The sequence below is a fragment of the Uranotaenia lowii genome, chromosome 2, assembly GCF_029784155.1.
Source record: "Uranotaenia lowii strain MFRU-FL chromosome 2, ASM2978415v1, whole genome shotgun sequence".
Taxonomy (NCBI): Eukaryota; Metazoa; Arthropoda; class Insecta; order Diptera; family Culicidae; genus Uranotaenia; species Uranotaenia lowii.
In genome coordinates this window covers 226,905,279-226,928,715 of record NC_073692.1, presented here as the reverse complement: position 1 = coordinate 226,928,715, position 23,437 = coordinate 226,905,279, and the positions used below count along the sequence as shown (strand labels likewise).

The 23,437-nt window shown below is 36.6% G+C and overlaps 1 protein-coding gene across 1 annotated transcript; it reads left to right on the top strand.

The window, feature by feature from the left end:
- Positions 1–3,559: 3,559 nt before the first annotated feature.
- On the top strand, positions 3,560–21,603 carry LOC129747437 (REPTOR-binding partner). Its single transcript, XM_055741666.1, has 3 exons — positions 3,560–3,826; positions 20,467–20,548; positions 20,628–21,603. Exons 1-3 carry the CDS (start codon positions 3,782–3,784, stop codon positions 20,840–20,842), a joined length of 342 nt encoding a protein of 113 aa, XP_055597641.1. The 5' UTR covers positions 3,560–3,781; the 3' UTR covers positions 20,843–21,603.
- The last annotated feature ends 1,834 nt before the right edge of the window (positions 21,604–23,437 follow it).

The following is a 23,437-nucleotide window of genomic DNA, read 5'->3' as shown; positions in this document are numbered from 1 at the left end:
CATTAAGTTTTCTTAATCAATTCGAAACTATATATTCCTTTTAGTATTTTTTCATAATATTACATTTGCAATTCGTATCCCCAGAACCCGTTGCAAGAACGATTTCTAGAATTATAATTATGAGACTTAAAGAGTGTACTGCGAAGATGATGGGAAAATGTCAGAATGGGTTTGAAATTTCGGTCAAAGATTTTTGGACCGTATACTAGTAGAAAATAGGAAAAATATATGGCTGACCGTAAGTTAATAAGGGGATAAGGGCCAAAATCCTCAATTTTGAGTAAGTATTGTTAAACGATTCTCCATGTTTCATTCTTCATCTGTTGGAAATTTCTTGATGTTAGAATTTTATCTTTAAACATAATTTTTTTTTATCGAACGGGAGCTGCAATTTTTCGAAAAATGTATGGAAAACGAGCAAAACAAAAACCTTGGAGAGCATTTTCTCGAAAACACCCCTTCGGGTCTGAAGGCCTCGTATATGATACGTTTGTTTTAAACATAAAATTGTTGTTAGTTGACATAATGAATGTGTCGTATTATATTTAAATATAAGGAAACTTTTCGAATAACTGATAGCAAAATTAGCTTCACTTATGGGTGATTTCCTTCGATTTTTTAAAAGTAAATTTTGCACTTACCATTAGATATGTCATTTACGAGGTTCTGATGTTAATAGATTTTGTCATGTTACAATTATCGATAACTACACTGCCATTCTTATCAAAATTGGCTTTTGATTTTATTCCAACAGGAACCGGAAATGGATTTCACTTTGAATCACACAATTCCATGTTATCTTTCTTAGAATCACGCTAAACTCTCAGGGAATAATTCCCCATTTCCAACTGAACTCTTCCCGTTTTTTTAACCAACAATAATCCCAACTTTTTTTATCTGATTTCAGAGTTCAGGTCAAGGATTCCATATTCTTGATTCTGAAAACATGTTTCCAAATTCTTTCTTAAACTTCTTTTAAGTTCTGTAGTTATAGGACAGTTCAAGGACTAGTTAGTTAGTTCAAAATTTTTTAATACCAGATAATTATTTAAAATGTCATTTTAAATTTACAGTCGTATATGGAAATATTGTCCAGAACATTGAAATTTTAAAATGTGTTTTGCATTTTTTTGCAATATAGGTAAAAAATTGTTTTGAGAATTCGATATCTGATCTGAATGCAATTTATTAAATTATTTACCCAATTTAGGATTCCATCTTTCCAATTTTAACTATGCATTCACTTGCTTTTTGAGCTGAACTGATACTTAATTATAACAAATCCTAAACTAGAACTTGATAATTTTTGCGGGGATTTTTATCTGGATGATTTATTACATAAACTAGAAGTATGTACCTCATTAGATTTTTGAATCATGAATTAGATCTTTGAAGCTAGAACAAGAACTTTGAATGCTAGAAGCTACAACTTTAAAAGTTGAGCTTTGAATCCTAAGCTAGAACTTTAAATCCTAAGCTAGAACTTTGAATTCTAAGCTAGAACTTTGAATCCTAAGCTAGAACTTTGAATCCTAAGCTAGAACTTTGAATCCTAAGCTAGAACTTTGAATCCTAAGCTAGAACTTTGAATCCTAAGCTAGAACTTTGAATCCTAAGCTAGAACTTTGAATCCTAAGCTAGAACTGTGAATCCTAAGCTAGAACTTTGAATCCTAAGCTAGAACTTTGAATCCTAAGCTAGAACTTTGAATCCTAAGCTAGAACTTTGAATCCTAAGCTAGAACTTTGAATCCTAAGCTAGAACTTTGAATCCTAAGCTAGAACTTTGAATCCTAAGCTAGAACTTTGAATCCTAAGCTAGAACTTTGAATCCTAAGCTAGAACTTTGAATCCTAAGCTAGAACTTTGAATCCTAAGCTAGAACTTTGAATCCTAAGCTAGAACTTTGGATCCTAAGCTAGAACTTTGAATCCTAAGCTAGAACTTTGAATCCTAAGCTAGAACTTTGAATCCTAAGCTAGAACTTTGAATCCTAAGCTAGAACTTTGAATCCTAAGCTATAACTTTGAATCCTAAGCTAGAACTTTGAATCGTAAGCTAGGACTTGAATCCTAAGCTAGAACTTTGAATCCTAAGCTAGAACTTTGAATCTTAAGCTAGAACTTTGAATCTTAAGCTAGAACTTTGAATCTTAAGCTAGAACTTTGAATCCTAAGCTAGAACTTTGAATCCTAAGCTAGAACTTTGAATCCTAATCTAGAACTTTAAATCAGTTTGGAAATCAATTTACATTGGGTCAGACACTACATTCCGGATTGATTTGAAATTCGTTTGCTCATTCTATTATTATGGATTTCAAATTCTCAATTACTATACATTTATTATACCTTATCGTGATTTCCAGGTTATGGTTATGTGATCTCTACGATTTTGATTAGAAATTCAAAAGCTTCGTTTGGAATTTGGTTCCCAATAGTTAGGTTATCGTTATTTGAGTTTTAGGCTAAGGTTATAAAATTTAAGACGACAGGAAATGTACGACTTTCCTTCAATCCCCAATATTTCTCGAGCTGGATACCAAATTTCGGACGTCCTTCACACACCCCTGTTCATCCTACGCGAAATCACTTTTTCACGAATCGGATGTTTTTCTCACGCACCAATCTTTCTTCTGTCATCATCCAACCATAGATTCTTTTCTTTGATGTTTTAACAGGAAGTCACTTTCGATTCTTGCCTTGACAAACGGATTATTCGAAGGATATGATTGATAAAAGCGCACAAATCCCGAAAACTGCGAAAATTTTTTATCGCGATGAACGCCATTCGGAAAAAAATGCTTCGCTCACAACGAACCAAACGCTTCTCTCAAACTCTCTCTCTTCTGAATGAATCCTCTCTCGTCCGGCAAAGCCAGCAACTACAGACGACAGGGAAGAGGCCAGTCGACAGAATTCAAATCGATTGAAACTTCCATTCATAAAAACTTTTCTCTTTCTCATGAAATTTTAAATGCTCTCCCGCTCGACTCTCGCTTTTCTACATAGCAGTTAGGATGTTTCAAATGAAAAAAAAAAAAAGCTAGAGAGTTTCCCTATCAGTTAGAGCATTTTGAGAATAGATCTTAAAGAAGTTTTATTAAAAAGAGAGCTTGCTACATAACATTAGATTTGGAAAGTATGTTTTGTTAGATAAGAAATCAACTGATTATCACATTCAGAAAAATATATTAAATTTTAATAAATTCTTTAACTAAACATTTTATACTTTCCAAATCGAATGTTTGAAGCAAGGTCTCTTTGTAAGCTGCTATAAAATCTATGACCACTTGAAAATATGATTTTTCTAGTTCAATTTATACAATCGCCACTGGGTTTACCGATTTCATTCCCTCAGTACTTTTTTATTGTACATCACTCACGTTACGTATTCTCTAGGTTCACCCTAATAAGCTTGTGAACTCAGACCATGCTCACTGAAGCTCAAAAGCTCGGCTACATTTCACTCACACTAGCAACATCACAACTGTAAACACCGTAAACACATTCTTGCGACTTGCGATCCGACGGACGGCCTCGGCACGAGCATTCCTTCTCCCTGAACGAGAGAAAGAACACGAACAGAACGCGAAACCAGGAAGAAGCAGTCACGATTCATTGACGACGAGCTGCTGGCTGGCTGATATCAAACGTACGCCATTCGTGTATTCTACCTTCAAAACAAAGCACATTTCGCAGCTAACGTTGGGTGAAGAAAATTTCTAGTGTTGCGTGCCAGTGTATCGGATTTTAGTCGAAAGTTTTTAAAAACTATCGCCAATCATGGATTGTGACGAGTTAACGGTGATTGAGGAGCAAAATCAAACGGTAAGTTGCTAAAAACTGCGTGAAAAATTCTCAGCTTTGCGTAAACATATGACTAGCATAACAAAGATGGCGACTGCCTGTGGCTGGGAGCTGTTTGTTTTTGTTTTGATCACAATCGATTGAACGCCCCTCGAAAAATATGCCCAGCTGAATTACAGAAGCAATGTAGCTAATAAATACTAACAAATATCCGTTTCGTTAGTTAATTTTTTGAATCTCCATATCGTAAGGTAACAAAAGGAGCGGATAACGCCATTTTTGATGAAATTGCGAAATCGATGGTGCGATGAACGGAGGTTGTTTTCTTGGGGATTTGCTGTTTTTGTTCATATTCTGCTTTGCGTACGTGTTCCGATGACGCCGTTATGTGCTGTGATGGCTTGGTGTTTGTGTGCGGACATGCGCATCAACGAGAGATTAGTAAAATTATGACGTAGTAACTTTATATACATTTATCGTTTATATTTGTTTTGCTAAATTCATTCGTTGTTTTCAAGCTTTTCGAGGCGCAGTTTATCGATCAATGTGGTTTCTCAGCTTTTTTGAAAGATTTATCAAATATTTCTGAAGTACAGTTTAAATTTAGAGTAACTGTTCAACTCTTTAACCCTCACCGATAAAGCCGCAAATTAATTTCATAAAAAACAAACTCACGGTGATTTCTCTTCTTAAAATAATTTAGAGTAACTTCTGATAAAAAAAAAATTATTTAGAGTTCTCGCTAACTTTCAGCTACTCAGTTCAGAGTGACGGCTACTCAGTTGTCGCCAAAACCGCACCTACTCAGTTCTGACTAAACGGCTTTTACTCAGAACTGACTAACAGCCCTTTTCGCGACAACTGAGTCATGGTTACTCAGAATGCGCGAAAAAGTCTGAAGCGGTTTTTGGCCGCTTTTCTATGCTAGTATAGTTAAAACCTGTATTATTTTTCAGACAAATGATGGATTAGTTGATCTGATGAATAACAAAAGTCCAAATGTTTGGCATACACATTTATTTAAAAAAAAATCACTAACTTATGGAAATTTTTTTTCCCGTCGGGTTTAGTCTCCCGGGCCGGGACCCATGATGCCGTAATATTCCATAATAATTGTGTTTGAACCATGATTACTTCGTCACAGAAACCTGTAATAAAAATAATATTGAATTAATAGCCAGAAATTACCTTTAGAATGAATATTCACCTTGTAAATTTTCTAGCTTTTGCCGCACAAAAACAACCAAGTCTGACCGCCGCGCACAAACTGATCAACATTTACTCAGTTGTCGCCTTCAAGCACTCGAGTTCTCTGAGTGCCGAATTTTCTGACGTCTGAGTAATTTTTCCGCTAATTTTTGAGTTCATTAAGATCAGCCGTCGGCTGCTTCATACATGTGGCGACGTCTGAGTAAAAGGTAGCCGTGCTCTGAGTATTTCAAATTTAGCGAGTTGACCCTCCCACATTGATTTAAAAAATTGACACACCACCCACCGTTTATTTTAAAACTTGACAATCGCACTGCATGCTGCTAAACCGAACGAGTTGCACTACAACAACAGTACGACTTCAGAAATTGTAACTACATTGACCTAATCAACGCTCTCGTTTCAATTGACTGGACAACAATCCAAACAATTTCAAACGTCAATAACTGTGTCTCCTGTTTTTACCAACAAATGTATGTTACTTTGGATACATTTGTACCCAAAAATAGCTCCTAAAATTGGATCTAACAATCGCAAGCCATGTTGGAAAGGAAAGGAAAGCAAGAAGGCGTTTCTTCCGATCAAGATCTAACGAAGATAGGTCAGTTCTATTAAATGTTGAAAAAAACTACGAACTCGCTCAGGATAGTTACTTTCGCGAGTACGGAAATCGCACTCAAAGCGAGCTTAAAACGAATCCCGATGCTTTTTGGTTATATATCCGTAGCCGAAAAAACTACTGCAGGATCCCAGTTGATATGACATTCTCAAGCAAGACAGCAGAAACGTTTACCGGTCCTTCTTCCAGTCAGTTTTCCTGAATGACGATGGACTCACTTCAGGTCACTTGAGTCTTTACCGTCTTACAATATCCTTGTACCTACTCTTACACTTTCTGATGTTGGCGTCTATAATGCCCTTATAGCAGTGAATGTTTCGGAAGGACCAGGTGTTAGGGCGTGAAACACCCTACAACAAAACCGCTGGGCTCACTGCTGGCAGCCTATTGTCAGCTGATCGACGCGCCAACCAGCGGGATGTAAACAACAATACATGTACTTTTATTATTGTTGTCCAAGCGAGTCGCACGTCCCAATTTTAGTTCGTAATAAAAGTCCAGTTTTAGCATGTAAATCTCGCGTGTATTTTAGTTCGTGTATCCGCATTTCCCGGTACATAACACCAGGACCTGACAATTTGCTACCGGTGTTCGTTAAAAACTGTGCCTCCTCAATAGCGATACCTTTAACAAGGATTTTTAATATGTCCCTGTCATCTGGAGTTTTCCCGCAGGCATGGAAAATAGCATTGATCACACCTGTGCATAAAAGTGGTAGCGCTCATTCCGTCTAAAACTACCGTCCTATCTCAATCCTTAACTGTTTTGCTAAAGTATTTGAATCTTTACTGTACGATGCTATATATCCGTCCATAGCTCAGTTAATTGATGGTGCTTAACATAGATTCATGAAAAAACGTTCAACAACCTCGAATCTTATGGCATTTACAAATTGTGTGGTACCAAAACTCGAAAAACGTGCAAGTGCACACTGTGGGATATCAGAAGTTGTCCCCATTCGGATAATACAATCGATGCCAATATGCAATTACCTTGGGCATCGATATACCTTTCGTGTCACCCCTAGTCGAAAAGTGAACGGAATCATTCGTCTCTGTCGCGCACGCTTCTCCCTCCAACGCAACGGCAGTCAGTCGAGTTCCAATCGAGCGATCGACACGACGCACGTCCGCGCAGTTCAGTGTAATAAACGGAAACAGCTTTCTGCTCAGCGTCCGAACACCCGCAAGGTAAGCGATAGAATTGCCCCTGGTCTTCCTCGATGGCGTAACCTGGCCCCACACACACTGTATACATCGATTCCTCCAAAGCTTTTGACTGCGTCCCTCACATATTGGTAATAGACAAACTTGGACTTCCTGAGTGGATAACAAAGTGGCTTGCCTCGTATTTGAACTCCCTTTTGGCCTATGTTAGAGTCAACTCTTTCTGCTCTTTGAAGTTTTTAATACCATCCGGTGTTTCCCAAGGCAGTCATCTTGGATCGTTAATATTCATACTGTTCCTTAACGATTTGTGTGATATGTTGACGTAGCATAAACTATTTTATGCAGACGACCTAAAGCTTTTTCGACAAATTATCTCACCATTGGACTGCATCGTGTTGCAGAATGATCTCGAAGAATGTTGGTGAACGTCAAAAAGTGCAAAACAATGAGTTCATCAAAAACCCGTAACGTGCATCAGTATAACTACACAATGGGTGATACCGTTCTCGAAACTGTTAACACAATTAAGGACCTCGGTGTTACCTTCGATAGCCGGTTGAGATTTCACACGCAAATCACTACAATAACCCCGAAGGCTTACGCTATGCTTGGTTTCCTCCGTTGCAACACAATCCATTTCAATGACGTGTATGCACTTAAAAGACTTTATTGTTCGATCGTCAGAAGTATACTTGAATATGTACGCGGCTCCAGTTTGGGCCCCGTTCCAGCTGACTTTGAGTCAATCTCTCGAAGGTGTCCAGCGAGCATTGCTCTTCGGAAACTCAACTGGAATCCCGAAGTCAGGACTCCCTATGAACGTCGATGCAACCTGATTCATCTTGCAATGCTATCCCGTAGAAGGAAGTTCCTGCAGTGTTTATTCACATTCGGCTTACTTAGCGGCAATATTGAAAACAACGATCTCCTGGAATGCATAAATTTGTATGCTCCTACACGCCCGCTGCGTAATCAATGCTTCTGTGGATTCCATCTCATCGAACCACTTATGGATACTACAATCCGAGCGACAAAAAAAGGATTTGAAATTTGTTCCGGCCTTACCTAACAAAATCGTCAAATCCACTTTCATGTTCCGTTCTCCTTTTCCTAAATGTAGGTATGCCAACGTTTCAGTTAAATTTTTGTGTAAGAGTAGATAAAATTTACATACGGGAATTGTTTGATCAAACAGATTAGTGTTTACTAATTTGGATGAAGGAAAGTGAATACTAAATCTAAAATTTGAATTCTGATTGCGTTGACTGAGGCAGCGTCTCCAGTTTTCACACTCACGACACAAAAATCTGTCTGTTAATCTGACTGTAAATTTGTTTACGATGCTTTCAGTTGAAATTCGACGGTGTTTCAAATGGTAATGACGTTAATGATTTTCAAAGTGCACCTGATGATTTTCAAATAAAAAATCAAGATCTTCAAATTCAAACGAAAATGAAAATTGTTATTTTTGTGTGATTTTTTTCCATCTAGTTTTTTTGTGATAATAAACTATTTCAGAGAGGAATTTATTCACAAACTTGAAATTCATTTAATATTTATATTAATTTTTGATTAAAGTAAGAGGAATCGATTTTCCAAGCAACAAAAAATTCTAAAATTTGAAAAATAAAATTATTTTTATTCATTTTGACAGCTTGATTCTGTAAAAAACGCTCAAATAATTTAACTTTTTAGACCAATCATCCACTTATTTGGAGATTTTCAACAATGCATGCACGGCAAAAATTATAAACTCAACCGCCAGTTTTTGTACGCATCTCGGACAAAAAGTGCAGGGACTCAACGTTATGTTTAATGCAATAAACTCAACGTTAAGTTAAGCGTATTTAACTCAACGTTAGTTTAGTGCACTTTACTCAACAGAAAGTTTTTTCACTTTTTCTCGCCGGTGCGTCGAATCATAGAAACGTAAATAATAGCGATTTTTTTCGTACGAAATTAAATAAAATACAGGCATTTCTATCTTATTACTTTATTTACTGGTTCGAATGCATAAAATACTTCCAAACAAGTTTATAAATTCTTCATTCGGTCGTCTTGGGATTAGCGAGAGATTGGTTCCAGCCGGATGTTGCGTTGCAATGCGATTGCAGCACAGCACTATCTGACGTAAATTCAGCTGATGTCTGGTGGCATTGATGGTGTTCCTTTCCCTCAGAGTACAACGTGACCGGTGCTTCAGCTGGCCTTCGCTATGACCTCGGAGGTATTCCGGGAAAAATATTCGACCTACCGATGAATTGGACTTTTCCCCATGGTCTTACGGTGGTTTCGTACGCCTTCACATGTCATTCACAGATGCTTGCTGGTTCTGCTATTCTAATGGGAAAATCAGCAACTCCTACGCGTTTCACCACAAGAACCTGTCAGAACAATTTTAGTATTAAAATTCGTAGATTTAAGGAAACTGACTGTAACTTACCTAATCCGGTTGTACTGAATCGATTGAACTTCACCAGCGAAGGACTATTCCGCATCCGGACCATGAATGAAAGAAACAATCTAGTATCCCCCATTAGCTCCGGTAGGTTCTTTGCTAGGAAATGGTGTTGTTTCGAATGGTATTCTTTGAAGCTTGCTCCCAACTGCAAGCATCTATAAAATCAATTGAGTTAGTCATGTTAAAAAATAAAATAAGATTGATTGGTGCCTACCTGCCCGGAATCTACAGAAGAACTTGGTTTGTTCTGGCCACGGCTTATCAGGTATTGAGCATACGAGACCAAATGTTCCCCGGAAACCCATTCTGAGCAAATACAAATGGACGTTTGCCGGATTTGGTTTTTTTTGTATTCCTCCTGCTTTCTTGGCCCTTCGTACTGTTAATTTGAACCGTTTGCTTCCGGAAGAACTGCTTTAGGACCTGAGGAATGATCCGGCACCTTTCAAGGAAATCAGGAAGAAAGTGACGTGAAACTCGGCGCAAATCGACGCGAACAATCCCCCGAAATCGGACAAAATGGCGATTGGAAAACTACTCACGCGAAAGTTTTATTGAAAAATCTTTTGAGTTGCGTAGAAAATAAGAAACAAAAACTATGCAACTCAAAGTAAACGTCAAAAAACTCCCGGTTGCGTAAAAATAACTTACTCGGTAAGTTTTCAAAAGTTTCCGTGTGAAAATGCACAAGCAATCATTTTCAATCGATTTTTTTTTCTTTCATTTGACTGTAATGCGGACCGGTCTGAATGTTTTAACTTTCATAGCAACCCGAAACTTATAAGTTTTCTTTTGGCAACCAAAAAAAAGTTATTCGATTGTAAACTTCCAAAGCAGTCCAGTTTCAAATGATTGAATGAAAATTGGAGACCATGGACCGGGGGAACCAAATTTCAGTTTAGAAATCTGGCACCTCTGTCGTCGCGTTTTCGATAAAACATCGAGAGAGCGACGCTTTCTTGAATTCAGAGAGCGACGATTCCGTTGATGGTGTTATTTTTTAGCCATACCATGCTGCTTGCTTGCTACTATACTATACCCGATGCCTACTGAACTGAGCTGAGACTTGATGGCGATGATACGCCACAAGTTTTCCACCGAATGATTGTCGGCCGGTTCGTTCTAGCAGAGCAAAGTAGCCCAGTCGCAGTTGCGTTTCAATTCTTTCCAATGTAACACGTACCTAGCATCCGCACATCCGAGCGTCGTCGTCGTCGTCGAGAGGTTCGCCAGAGGCAGGAAGGCTGACACCCGGTAGAATTTCCCCGGTGAACGACTTGTGTTCGACGATAAAATTGCTGGACCGTTCCTCCCAAGAGTTGTTCTAATTTGGAGAAAGAGTCTCTGGAGCCCACGTAGTTTCTAGCCTATCCTGATCTAGGAAACTGAACCAATCGAAGTGCAGCAACAATTGGGCCAAACGTTGTGTGAACTCCCTGACGCGCAATTAACGTTCAAGTTGAATACGCATTGTTCAGAATTGCAATCGACGAAGTTTGTGCACTTGGGTTTCTGTCCCTAGAAAAAGGTAAGTTAAATTCAGATGGTTAACGTTGTTAAGGACGGGTTGATGTAATATTTGAATCGCAGTTGCTAAGCGTTCCCTTAGCCCTTCCTCTGCTAGCAACAATTCTACCTATGACGACGCAGCCGATAGAGCCGGTTCTATATCGAATGGACTATTCGAAAATTGCGCTTTTCATTTGAACTCATACTATCTTAAATAGCAAAAGTAACTCCTACTCACAAAACTTAACAACAGTTATATAAAAATTTTCATATTCATCATAAATACGAAAACAATAAGTGCAGAATCTAGAGTATTTTGTAAAACGCCAACGGCTAGATTGCGTCGAATTGCAAATACGTAATTGCGTGCCCCCGCTCCCAGAAGGGGGCAAAAAAGGTACGTACATACGTACTTTGCTGCTAGCTGGCCCAGTCTCTCGACAACGCCAACAAAAAAAACAACAACTCGCGCTACGGCCAGCCAGCCAGCATACAGTTCGCAAAGAAGACCATGAGCGTCGCATTTTGCGCTTTGCAGAATTTTGCGACGTAATAACGAGCGACGTTCCCTTGGATGGTCGGTTTTGTGATGTTTCCTTTGCCGCCACCCCATGAATATCTTCGGCAGCGCCCGCACCACAGCTCGGTGATTTGTTGATTGGGTTGAGGTTGATGAATGACGAAAAAAGCGTTGAGCAGAACCCTTAAATGGGAATATGAACAGCAACTAGTGATTTGATGTATAACTTCTACCCTTCATAAGTGTCACAAATTTGGAAAATTGACCCCCATTTCTACCTGAAATTTTTACATCGGAAGTTGGAATTTGCGATTAAAGCTCGATTATCTTCTTCTAGATAGAATTTCATTTATAAGTTCGTCCTTGTTTTTTTTTATTTCATAAAACTCAGTACTATGATTTTAATTGTGATTAAGTATTAAACAGTGTATGTTAATCATTAATGTCAATCATAAATAAAACTTCCACAATCCCACACATTTAATTTTCTGGTTTATGTTTTTTTAAACAAAGTCGAAGAAAATATTACAGAACTGGCTGAAAATCATCTACATCAATTTTCATTGGAATCCTGGTGTAGTGAAATATTGCTTGAAATCAACTTAATCTAGAAAGCATAAGACAAAAATATGGATAGATTTGAGGAAAATATTCATATACGAGCGGAATGGACTAGCAGCCAATACATTGACCATTTCCCATGAAACCCCTATCATTTACTTGTTAAATGAAATATAATCTTACAATATACTTGTCAGAGAGTCCGGTTTACCCGAACATGCCTGGAAAAGTTTAATACAAAAGTTGGGAAAAGTGTGGCCCGGCCCGGATTGCTTTGTAAAAAGTTTGGATTAAGTTAACACATTGCGGACCTACGAGAAATTTCGTTTTTTCGCTCGGCGCGAGTGTAATACACTAAGGAGCATAACTCAAATGTTATAAATCTAACAATGAAACTATATTTGTCAAAGTTGAACACAACACTTTTTGTAACTCGAAGATATAAACAGGTTAGCTAGCGAACCGGGAAAGCCGGAAATATCGGGATAAACTTTGGAAGTTAATCGCGTCACCGGGATACCTGGAAAAATCCCGGGAATTTTGGCATGTCACCGGAAAAAAAGATCATGTTTGCAAATTTTTCACAGAATTTCAAAAATATGTTCAAGTTGATTTCTAAAATTAAGAGCAGTTTTCGACAGTCTTTATTTAGATTTACCTCATGAATACTATTTTCGTTTTTTAACTATGAGATATCCCGTTTTTTTCTCTCTTCTCTATTTAAGACAGCATAACGATATGAAATTTCGCAAGTCACGTCACTCGAGTCGCAAAATAAGCCCCAACGGGCTTTTAATGAAACGATAATTGACGAAACTAAACATAAAACGTTTAGTAACTGAATGATAGGGGAGATGGGGGCATAATGGCCACCTTAAGGAAAACGCTTATTTAACCATACAGAACAGCTATAATATGTGAATCACATCATTGTTTCGTGTTCAGACACTCAAATAGTCTATTGCCTAATTGGATGAAACTTGAAAAATTAGATAAAAACGTTCAAAAATGCATTTTAAATTTTTTTTCCGAAAGCTGAAAACCAGTCACTGCTGAGGGCATAATGAGAACCCCTCTGGGGCAGTATAAGCACCATTTTTCGGAGCAAGATGAACGTTTTCTGCCGGGGAATCTAGCAGCGAATTCGACTCGATGAAGTCAACTGAATAATAGAGCTACAGCTTGACTTGTTTCATCTGACGATTTTTCCTATTGGTAAGGTGTCGGAGAGATAATCAGTAGACTCGAGTTCGATTCCTGGTCAAGGTGATTTTTTTTTCATTTATCATTCATGATAGATGCATTTTGCACTAAACGGTGAGGCGTAGATTCATCAAAATATACAGTAACAAAATAATCTAGGTCTGTTTGTAAAATTCAAAGAATTAACACATGCTCATATATTATGTTTCTGGTGTTTTGTTTGACGGATGATGCTACTAGCCGTATATGTAGTAACAATAAAAAAAAATCAATCATGAATGGTATGTGAAAAAAAACCACTCGTAAAGGAATCGAACTCGAGTCTACTGATTAGCCTCTCCGACACCTTACCAATAGGTCAAATCGACAGATGAAACAAGTCAAGCTGTAGTTCTATTATTCAGCTGACTTCATCGAGTTGAATTCGCTGCTAGATTCCCCGGCAGAGAACGCTCGACTTGCCCTGATTAAAAGTGCTCTGTTCGCCCCAGGTCGACAAATTTAAGTAAAAACGCGTTTTAAAATTGATTAAAGTGAAAAATCAAAAATTCAATGATGGTGAAAATTGAGAAACAATGTGTAAATCATGTTGCAGTGCGTACATTTCAGATCAAGATGATTTAAAGGTCATAAAAGCTTATTTGGTGGTGCTCAAAAATTATAACATTTTCGTCACTTAAGAACCAAGCTGGTTATTATTTGATATTTCTGTGAAGATGATAAGGATATTTCTTTTTTGGTAAAAAATTAATACTATAGGTAGTACGAAACAAATCCTCATGAAAATTTGTTTAAGAAAATACGTACTTTTGTAGAAAAAAGGAGTGCTTGTTATGCCCTGGGTGCTCGTTATGCCCTTATCTTCCCTACTATGATTTTAATTCTGATTTGTTTTCTTTTTTGATAGGAGTTTAACCCGTTAGGGTCATTCTTCCTCGATTCGATTGGTTGGTTAACCCATTAGGGTCATGCTTCGTGGTGATCCTCTATATTTTGTAGATTAATCCGGCTTTGCAGAGGAAGGCAACTAATTTGGATTCTTCTTGGGGGCAGTTGCTGAGAATCTCTCGCATATTTGATGCTAAGCCACTAGTTTGTTTTTCTGATTCAGTGTTAAACAGTGTATGTTAATTTTTAATGTCAATCATAAATAAAACTTCCACAATCCCACACATTTAATATTCTGGTTTTTGTTTATTTAAAACAAAGTCGAAGAAAATGTTACCGAACTGGCTGAAGTACAATATTGCTTGAAATCAACTTGATCTAGAAAGCATGAGACAGAAATATGGATAGATTTAATTTTACAAATTTTCATAAAATCGACCAATAAAAATAACTTTAATATCTCGTGAATAAAAGTGCATTTTGAAAGAATAATGAGGGAGGGGCGGCGGAGGTGAGGATACAGTGTGTATACCCTTTTTTTATTATAAAAGAATTCAAAATTGAAGAATTAATTTAAACTTTTTTAACCTATTATATCCTATTATTATATCTTTTTTTTCGATATTTTTTTTATACAACTTCAATCTGCGAATCTATAATTTTCCGTGTGAGAGAATATTGATAAAAGTTTATTTTCGTATTTTGTATACCAAAAAGACTTTATGAGCTCATTGAAATCTCTTGTTATCAATGTCATTTTACAAATGAAAATGATTCACCAGTTGTTGAATAGCAGAAATTTTCAAGAATTTTTTTTTCCAATTATTTATTTTTCATGAGCTTTTCATATCAATGAAAGTTAATCGAAACGAAATTCAAATGATTTTCATTTCGCAACCAAACGTTCGAGAAACAAATATTTGAGATTATATTTTGACCATAATTGTAATATACTTCATACTGATTTTAAAGCACTTTTTTATCCTGTTATCCTGTTGTTTCGGAATGATGATTCGAAAATATCATGTTGTTTTTAATCAATTCTTAAATTTATTTCTCATTGTGAATTGTAGTTTAACACTAAACGTACCGGAGGCGGTCAAATGACGGTTTTTGAACTTTAAACGATGATTACGCCTTATATGATTGTTTTTTCGCAAATTTAACGACAGGACTATTTTTGTTTTTAAAAAGTAAGTATTTTTGCGTTTTTAAATTTTTTTTAAGTGTTACGGTTTTCGAATAACGCATGTGGTATACCTATTCATACCGCGAGCGGTCAAATGACGGCAAACACCGTTTTCGCTAAAACTCTCTTGTTTCTCAGCCCATTTCTATGAAATTTATAGTTTTGGAAAGCTTATAATTCGACTCAAATATGTTTCTCAGACAATTTTCAGCTACAATTAATTACTTTAAAGTTATTTACAGTTCTTCTTCTTCTTCTTCTTCTTCTTTTACCAACATGGCCAAAACATGTAAGCATCCTGGAAAATTAAAGGACTTGCATCCTTCATTTTTCTTTTCAACGTAATCTCTGTTACATGTAAACATGCATTGCAGAGATTACTACGGCCAGGCCAACCATGTGGTAAACCCCGCGAAAGATACTGGAACAAAGGGAGGAATGAAGCGTGGAGATCCCTACCAAACGCTTCATATGAAATGTTTCAACCTGCACACAAGTTTTTCATCCGTTGTGAAATATTTCGCAGATTGTATAGAAAAATCTAACTGTAATTTTTTCTAAGATTTTGGATGTTACATTACAAAAGAAATTTGTCGAAGAAATATGAAACATATTAAATGAACATTAAACAATGAAGAACACTTATCTGAATATAAATCTGCAGTTCTCTTGAAGCTCAACGCTTCTCCTGGATTCAAACTCCCGTTGAACTGTCCACAGGGCGTACCACCAGCCCTTTCGACTGACTGCATCAAATAAAAAAACTCCACTGTTGCATCTTTGTACAACTTTTGCCTAAAGCCACACTATATTTTGCGAATGCCACTTTAATTATTTGCTCTGGAATTCACTTATGCACAATTTCACGTATATTTCAGCATTTAAACTATTATTTATAAAAAAAAATTCACGGAGCACGAAATAAATTCGTGCGATGTCAAAAACACATGGCCTACTTCCTCCTACTTTAAAGTTATTTACAGTACAAGAAAAATTTTATGAAAAAACATGCTTCAGGAAAAAGGTTGTAAATCAGTTATTAAGTGCTCGAAAAAAATTTCACTTAGTGCCTGAGAAAGCTGAAGTTAGAAGCTATATGTTGCACATATGGAACATTTTTTCAAAAATTTTCTAAGATCATGGCCACAAAAAATGTAAAAAAGTTGTGTAAAACCCGTACTTTTCCATCAATCATCCGCCAAAGCTGTTCCTGTTACAGTAGAAAATTTTGAAAAAGTGAATTGAAAAGTAGACGTAATTTGTCACATTTTGGCATCTTTAGATTTTTGAAATACGAAATACATAATTTTTGACGACTTTTCAAAGGTAGCTGTTTTTATGAATATACAAAGTGTCGGTATGTTTAGTGTTAAGAAGAAGAGGAATTTCATTTCTAAATCCAATTTTTTTTTTCTATTTTATCTTTATTTTAGAATTTCATTAAATCTGAATCGAATGAATTGAAAATTAAATCATTTGTTTGGAATAGTAACAATTTTCCAACAAAAAGGGTAAATAAAATAAAAAAATATGTTCACATTAAAAAAAAAAGTTCTGAGTTCTTCGATATTGAGGAAGTAATTTAAAAAAATTTCTTTGATTTTAACTGATTTGGGAGTGTTTAAAAACTCGCGCATTTTTTTTTTTTTGAAAAAAATCTGTTAAATGTTATAAAAACATTGAAAATATAGGTTTTGATGAAATGATCAACTTTCTCGATGACTGTAAATAAAATGAGTGAATAATTTTGACTTCTTAGAAAAAGTTACATAAGTTTTCTCTTTGATTTGTCTTTATATTTCCGCGAAAATTCAGTAATTCGATAAAAAGACAAAAATTCAACGAAATTGTATCTCTGAATTCGAAAATATAGGCGAAATCTAGATCTAGACCGAACGAATACATACATATGTATAAATTTATGAAATTACTCATTTTTGAGTTTAATAACTTATTTTTAAATAATGACCGATGATGAATTCAAAATCTGAGGTTTGGATTAATGATTTTTTTTCGATCTTGAAAATATTTAGAACTAAATAAAACCTAATACCTAGGTAACTTTTGATAAAAATAAACAACAATGATTATTTTTTTATTGTTTAATTTGATTGGCTCAAAATATAAAGGGTGATACGGTCAAAATTTGGTCAAGGGAAAACGCGTGTAAATCGGTGAAATCGTTTATTTAAAAAATCAAATTAAATTTTCTTTTTCAAGTTTAATTAGTATAAAATTCAGGAAAAATGCCATCAGATTTTGTACAGCCACCTTGTCCACCTTCTTTGCCGCAGAAAGCCAGTTTGCCTTGAACTGCTGCTCGTCCTTAGCAGTTTTTTGGTCTTCTTTAGGTTCCGCTTGACAATAGCCCAGTATTTCTCAATTGGGCGGAGCTCTGGCGTGTTGTGAGGGTTCTTGTCCTTGGGAACCACCTGCACGTTGTTGGCGGCGTACCACTCCATGGCCTTTTTACCGTAATGGCAAGATGCCAAATTCGGCCAAAACAGTACGGAACAACCGTGTTTCTTCAGGAAAGGCAGCAGACGTTTATTCAAACACTCTTTCACGTGAATTTCTTGGTTGACAGTCCCGGAAACTATGAAAATGCTGCTTTTCAAGCCACAGGTACAGATGGCTTGCCAAACCAGATATTTCTTCGGGAACTTTGACAGTTTCATGTGCTTGAAAATATCTGCTACCTTTCCTCTTCCTTTTGCCGTATAAAACTCCTGTCCCGGACGCTGCTTGTAGTCGGCTTTGACGTAGGTTTCGTCGTCCATTACCACGCAGTCAAACTTCGTCAGCATCGTCGTGTACAGCCTCCGGGATCGCACTTTGGCCGTCGTATTTTGTTTATCATCGTGATTTGGAATCCCTACCTTCTTGTAAGTCGATAGTCCGGTTCGTTTTTTGGCTCGATGCATGGTTGTAGACGATACACCCAGCTTATTTGCGGCATCTAGGAGAGAGAGGTTAGGGTTTCGCGTGAAACTACCGGAAACTCTCTTTGTCGTTTCATCAGCTTCCGGTTTTCGATTTCCCCCCGATCCAGACTTTCTGGCTGTCGACAAACGTTCCCCAAACACTTTAATTACATTTGTAACGGTTGATTTGGCATTTTTTAGCAATTTTGCCAGCTTTGCGTGCGAGAAGCTCGGATTTTCGCGATGCGCGAGCAAAATTTTGATACGCTGCTCTTCTTCCTTGGACGGCATTTTGACAACTGAAGAGAGGATTCCAAAATCAAAATAGGAGCAACATTCTACACACACCCACCTTCAAAATGAGGGGTGTTCAGGTTTTCAAATGCAAAATTGAAAGAAATACGTCAAGTTGATATTGACCAAATTTTGACCGTATCACCCTTTATGTACACCAGAGAAATTGTTTGGAATTTTTCAATATATTGAGTACCTATCTGAATTAAAGCGTTTATATGAATTTATTTCAACCAAAGATAGTAGTTTAGCGCAGAAACTTCGTATTCTTTTGTATCCTTATTGTATCAAAATGTTCTCTTTCTTGTTAAAAATGGATGAGATCGATCCTTAAGCTTCGATTTTTAGGGGAATCGATCCTACGACCGCCCATCTGAATCAATCTTGGAGATCGATCTTTTCCTAAAGATCGAATAATTCTAGTTAGGACCCATTCCAGGTGGCCGCTCAATATTTCGGCAGTTCTTATTATTCAGAATTTTCTAAAAAAATACCCTCTTTTAAAAGTAATTTTTTAAACATTACTTTCAATCATAAATAGGAAATGTGAATTTTTCAGAAAATCTAAAATGCGCAAGTTGTGGCGTACGCGTAACAACTTCATTAACTATTTTATCGAGAAATAAACTTTTAATATCAAAATGTAATTCTCTGAATTCTAAATTAATTGATATACCATTTAGATTGGTATCTTCTTTTATTCACGTTTTACTGGAACATTGCTCAAACAAATTTGTGACGTCCCCGTGAAATAGGTCTTAGATAGAGATGAAAATAGAAGGAGGAAAGCAATCGAAGAGTTCCAATAATCTTACGAGATGCTCAACAGTTGGCACTGTTCGACATTAAATCGGTACTCTAGATTGGACCTAATATCTCGGTTAAGCGAGAAAACTGAATCCAAAAGATTGAATCGGAAATAAACCGATCTAATCGATTTTTTCCATGCTAAAGAATCGAACCAAAAATCGAAAATCTGAGTTGAAAAGATCGATCTTCCAAAGATCGACCAATCCTGATAATATCTCTTCAAAGAAGCATGAATCTTCACTGAGATTTGGTTCATAAAAATACATTAGTCAAAACTCTAACTATTTAATGCAAGATAAATATATAAGATAATTTACAAAAGAACACTCGGGAACTCTACATGCGATTTTTAGTTTGCTTTATAGTCCGAATTTATTCGAGAAAATCTTCCACCCATAAGAATGCCTTGATAATCCTTGAAACCTACACCTATAGAAATAGAAGAGGTATCAAAAATCCAATGTCTATTTAGTAAATCTCTGTGCTGATAATGCGCTGAAAAGTTTTCTGTACCAAAGATAATATGATTGGAAAAGCACTTCTGGCATAAAGATTGAAGCTTCCAATCTAAATGATGCATGACCACTACATTCAAGCGAAACAAGAAAAACATTTTATGGGATTTTCATCCTATTGGATAATTCATCCCAAAAGTGAGAATCGAACATACTGCAACATTTCATCTCGGCTTGCCAGTCCGATATCTTACCCAGTGCACCATCTGAGTCGGTTATCAAACGAAAGTTTATTGTCATAGTAGACTGAGTCGACTTGGGTCATTTTTTAATTTTTCAAACCCTGGGGTATTAAAAGCTTCGTTTTGGTTCAAAACTCATCCATGATTTTCTGCAGAATTTTTAAGTAACCTTTACACGAGTAAATCTGAACTTTAAGGTTTGTATGGGCAAATTGAATATTTTGTACTGAAAAATCAACATCATTTCTGTTTCTGCTGTGGAACCGAGATTCTCTAAAGAAAATTTTTCGCCGAACAACTTTGTCGAAGACCACGAGCATCTGGGGCCAATCTAGATTCCAGTCAAGCGCCTCTCTGCAAATCTCGTTCTCATCTATTTGTAACGTGTTACCAATCATACTCCACTTACGTTCCCGGATCTTGGTTTTTAGCGCCTTTTGATAACCAGATGATGAAGTTCCACGTTTGAGATCGATCTGCCAGCCCACCAAGCCAGTTCGTAAAATTCTAGTCACATTCTATAAGTTTGTTTTAAAGAAATGTAAAATTGAAAAATCGCTAATATTAATGACATTGCTATCATATGTTTTCTTTTCTCTCCATAACAGGAGCGCAAGGAAAGTGGTAAACGCGGACGTAAGCCAGGTCGCAAAGCCTCTACCGAGAAGATTGATATGAAGGCTAAGCTTGGTTAGTATTTTAAAGATTGGAATTAAAAAAAAACATGATTTATAAATAACATAATTTTTACTGTCCTCACTCTCAATAGAACGCAGCCGGCAAAGTGCTCGCGAGTGCCGGGCCCGCAAGAAGCTGCGCTACCAATATCTGGAGGAGCTGGTCAGCGATCGGGAGAAGGCCGTTTTCGAGTTGCGCCGGGAGTTGGAGAAGCTGCAGTACTGGGCCCTTGAAGTTGAGGCCGGCCGTTTTCCCGAGGGCTTGCAGGAGCTGCTTGAGGAACTGGGTGCTCTGAAGCAGGAATAGAGGAAGCGAGCTTCGAACCAAATCCTTTGATTTTTATACGCCTTCGATTGGGTTATTTTTGAGTTTGATGCTTTAGGATAGTGTGTATGTATGTGGTACATATTTATTGGTTAACAAAATCGTTTCCATATAAATTGAATTTAGTTGTGTGTTATGTATGATTCGAACCATATTGGTATTGTTCAGTTTTCAACTGTTGTGTCTCGCTATAAGTTGATTTAAGTATGATTTTGTGTGATTTAGTCGCACGAACTTCAGTTTCTAAAAAAAGATTTAAGAGAGAAAAACCTAAAAAAACATCGCAAAATAAAAGAAAATAACAAAAAAAAAAGTTGAATTCAACATTAAACGTTACCTCACTTGTCGATAAGATTAAGTACAACCAAACTCAATGTACAATAGAACAAGAAAATAATAACAAAGAAAAACTAATCAATGTAAATAGATTCTCCACTATTCTGTACAAGTCAATAGTTTGCAACAAAAGCCAAGCTGTAATTGTAGTCGTTAAACTCCTGTGCTTCTTGAAGTTCCAAAGTAAATTCTGGATGAAACCCACATTGGTGTCAGATTCAATATTAATTCCTTAACACAAATAACGTGTAGCAGGTAGAACTCTAGAAATACACACTCATCAATGAAAAAAAATGAATGGAACATGCTCACTTTATTTTTTGGCGTAATGGTATTGAAAACAGATGAGGACCTATTTTTGTACTGAGAATTTTTGGGAATTATTGCAAATAAATTCAACACATCGACACGATTTGTTTTTTTTTTAGCGGATGAAGAAAGCCTTGCCCTTTTTCCCAGTTACTTTGTATGCACACGAATGACCAAAATTAAGGGATTTGAGTTGGGGGTTAATAACCAAGAACAATTTTTACCTCGATAATTTTAGTTTTTTTTAATGTAACAAAGTCTAAAGAAAACGATAAAAGTGATATCAATCGGCGACCGGGTGTTCCCAGCAGGAGGAGCCACCGAAAACATAAATATAGAGTTACTAGAGCTAAGCGCAAACTATGCCTGAACGAGAGACAAATTTAATGGAAGATGAAAATACTTCAATTGTCCTGTGAATGGAAGTTGAGAGGATATGCTGTTTTGATTAAGTGAAGAAATTTGAGGTAAGATTTCGAAGTGCAACGTCCGGCCGAATAAGCATGGTATATCCAGAGGTGTTTGCTGGCTGATGAAGGTCTCGGTAAACGACTATTCACAGATGAGTATAAACCAAATGCAACAGAAATGGTAAGATTGTATCACTATTTTTCTCGAAATAACTAAATGATTTATCAACTATTAAATGTAAAATAGCTTAACTCTATTAAAGGGGATTCGTGGGGACGAAAGACTGATATACAATGGATTGTGGGTTCAATCCAGCCGGAGTATCTCAGCAAAAATGGAATCATGAGAATGATACTATGGTTCCTTTTCATATTTAATTCTAAATTTGTTTCGAACAGTTGGAAGAGAAACTGGTGAGTCAATCCTATCCCAAACCAGTGGTAACGGACCCCTTGCTTGCACTGCAAACATTGTTGGTAAGTTAAGCATGGACACTATTTGAACGTGCGGTCGAGACTTCCCGTACCGACTCGGGTCGAAAGACCTATCAGCCACTGGTGGGTTCTCATACATACATACATACATACATGATGGATGTTTTATGAAATAATTAACGCTGACTGATCCAATTTGAGTCCTTTAACACTACTATTGAATTTATTTTTGAAGAACAAAGTTAACAAATGTTTGATCTATTCTATGTAAAGGGACAAAAGTAAGTAAGTCTTCGAATCCTTTGTTACTTAATTTATCGGCCTTATCGGTGAAAAGGGATGTCCTTTTTAGTAAGAACATGTTAAGAGTATAAAATTTATAGATGATAGAAAGTAGTAAGAAAGAAAAGAGCGGGTAGAATTTATAAGAAGCATTATCATCAAATACCAAATTTTTGTTCGGCACGGGCGTTGCGTGATGCATCTACCACTTCACATTAGAAGGCCAAGCGTGGTTTGCCCCACAAGCGAAAACTTGCATTGCGAACGAACAAAAATAAGATAAAGGATCGCTCAGAAAAGCTTCCGTCAATTCAGAAACGGATCTATCGATGTGTAGCCTTCTCAGTTTGTTATCATCGCGTTCGTTACAACTGGGGTTTGGTTGCGAAACGGTACGGGCGATAGTCTGACAGTGGACTGCCACCGATAATATGATGCCATGTTTTTGATTTTCGAATCTTCAAATCTTTCTCTCAAATTTTGCTCTTTGAAATTTGGATCATTTTGATTCGTTATTTTAAAGGCAGTAAAAATTCGCTTCTTTGGCCTTGTAAAAACAGTGGAAATTATTCAACGTTTAAATTCATTCAACAGTTTAACACTAAAGTCAGACATTACAAAAAAGATAAATACATTGAGTTAATATTGGATTTCAAGATTTTGGAAAACATCGTTTTCTTTTTTGTATAACATACATCACCATTTTCTGTTAACGTAAGCTTTTTGGAAGAATCATTACAAATGGATCATTGTCAAATGTTCTGTTAACCCTCTGAAAGCCAAGCTTTTTTGTGCGTTGAAAAAT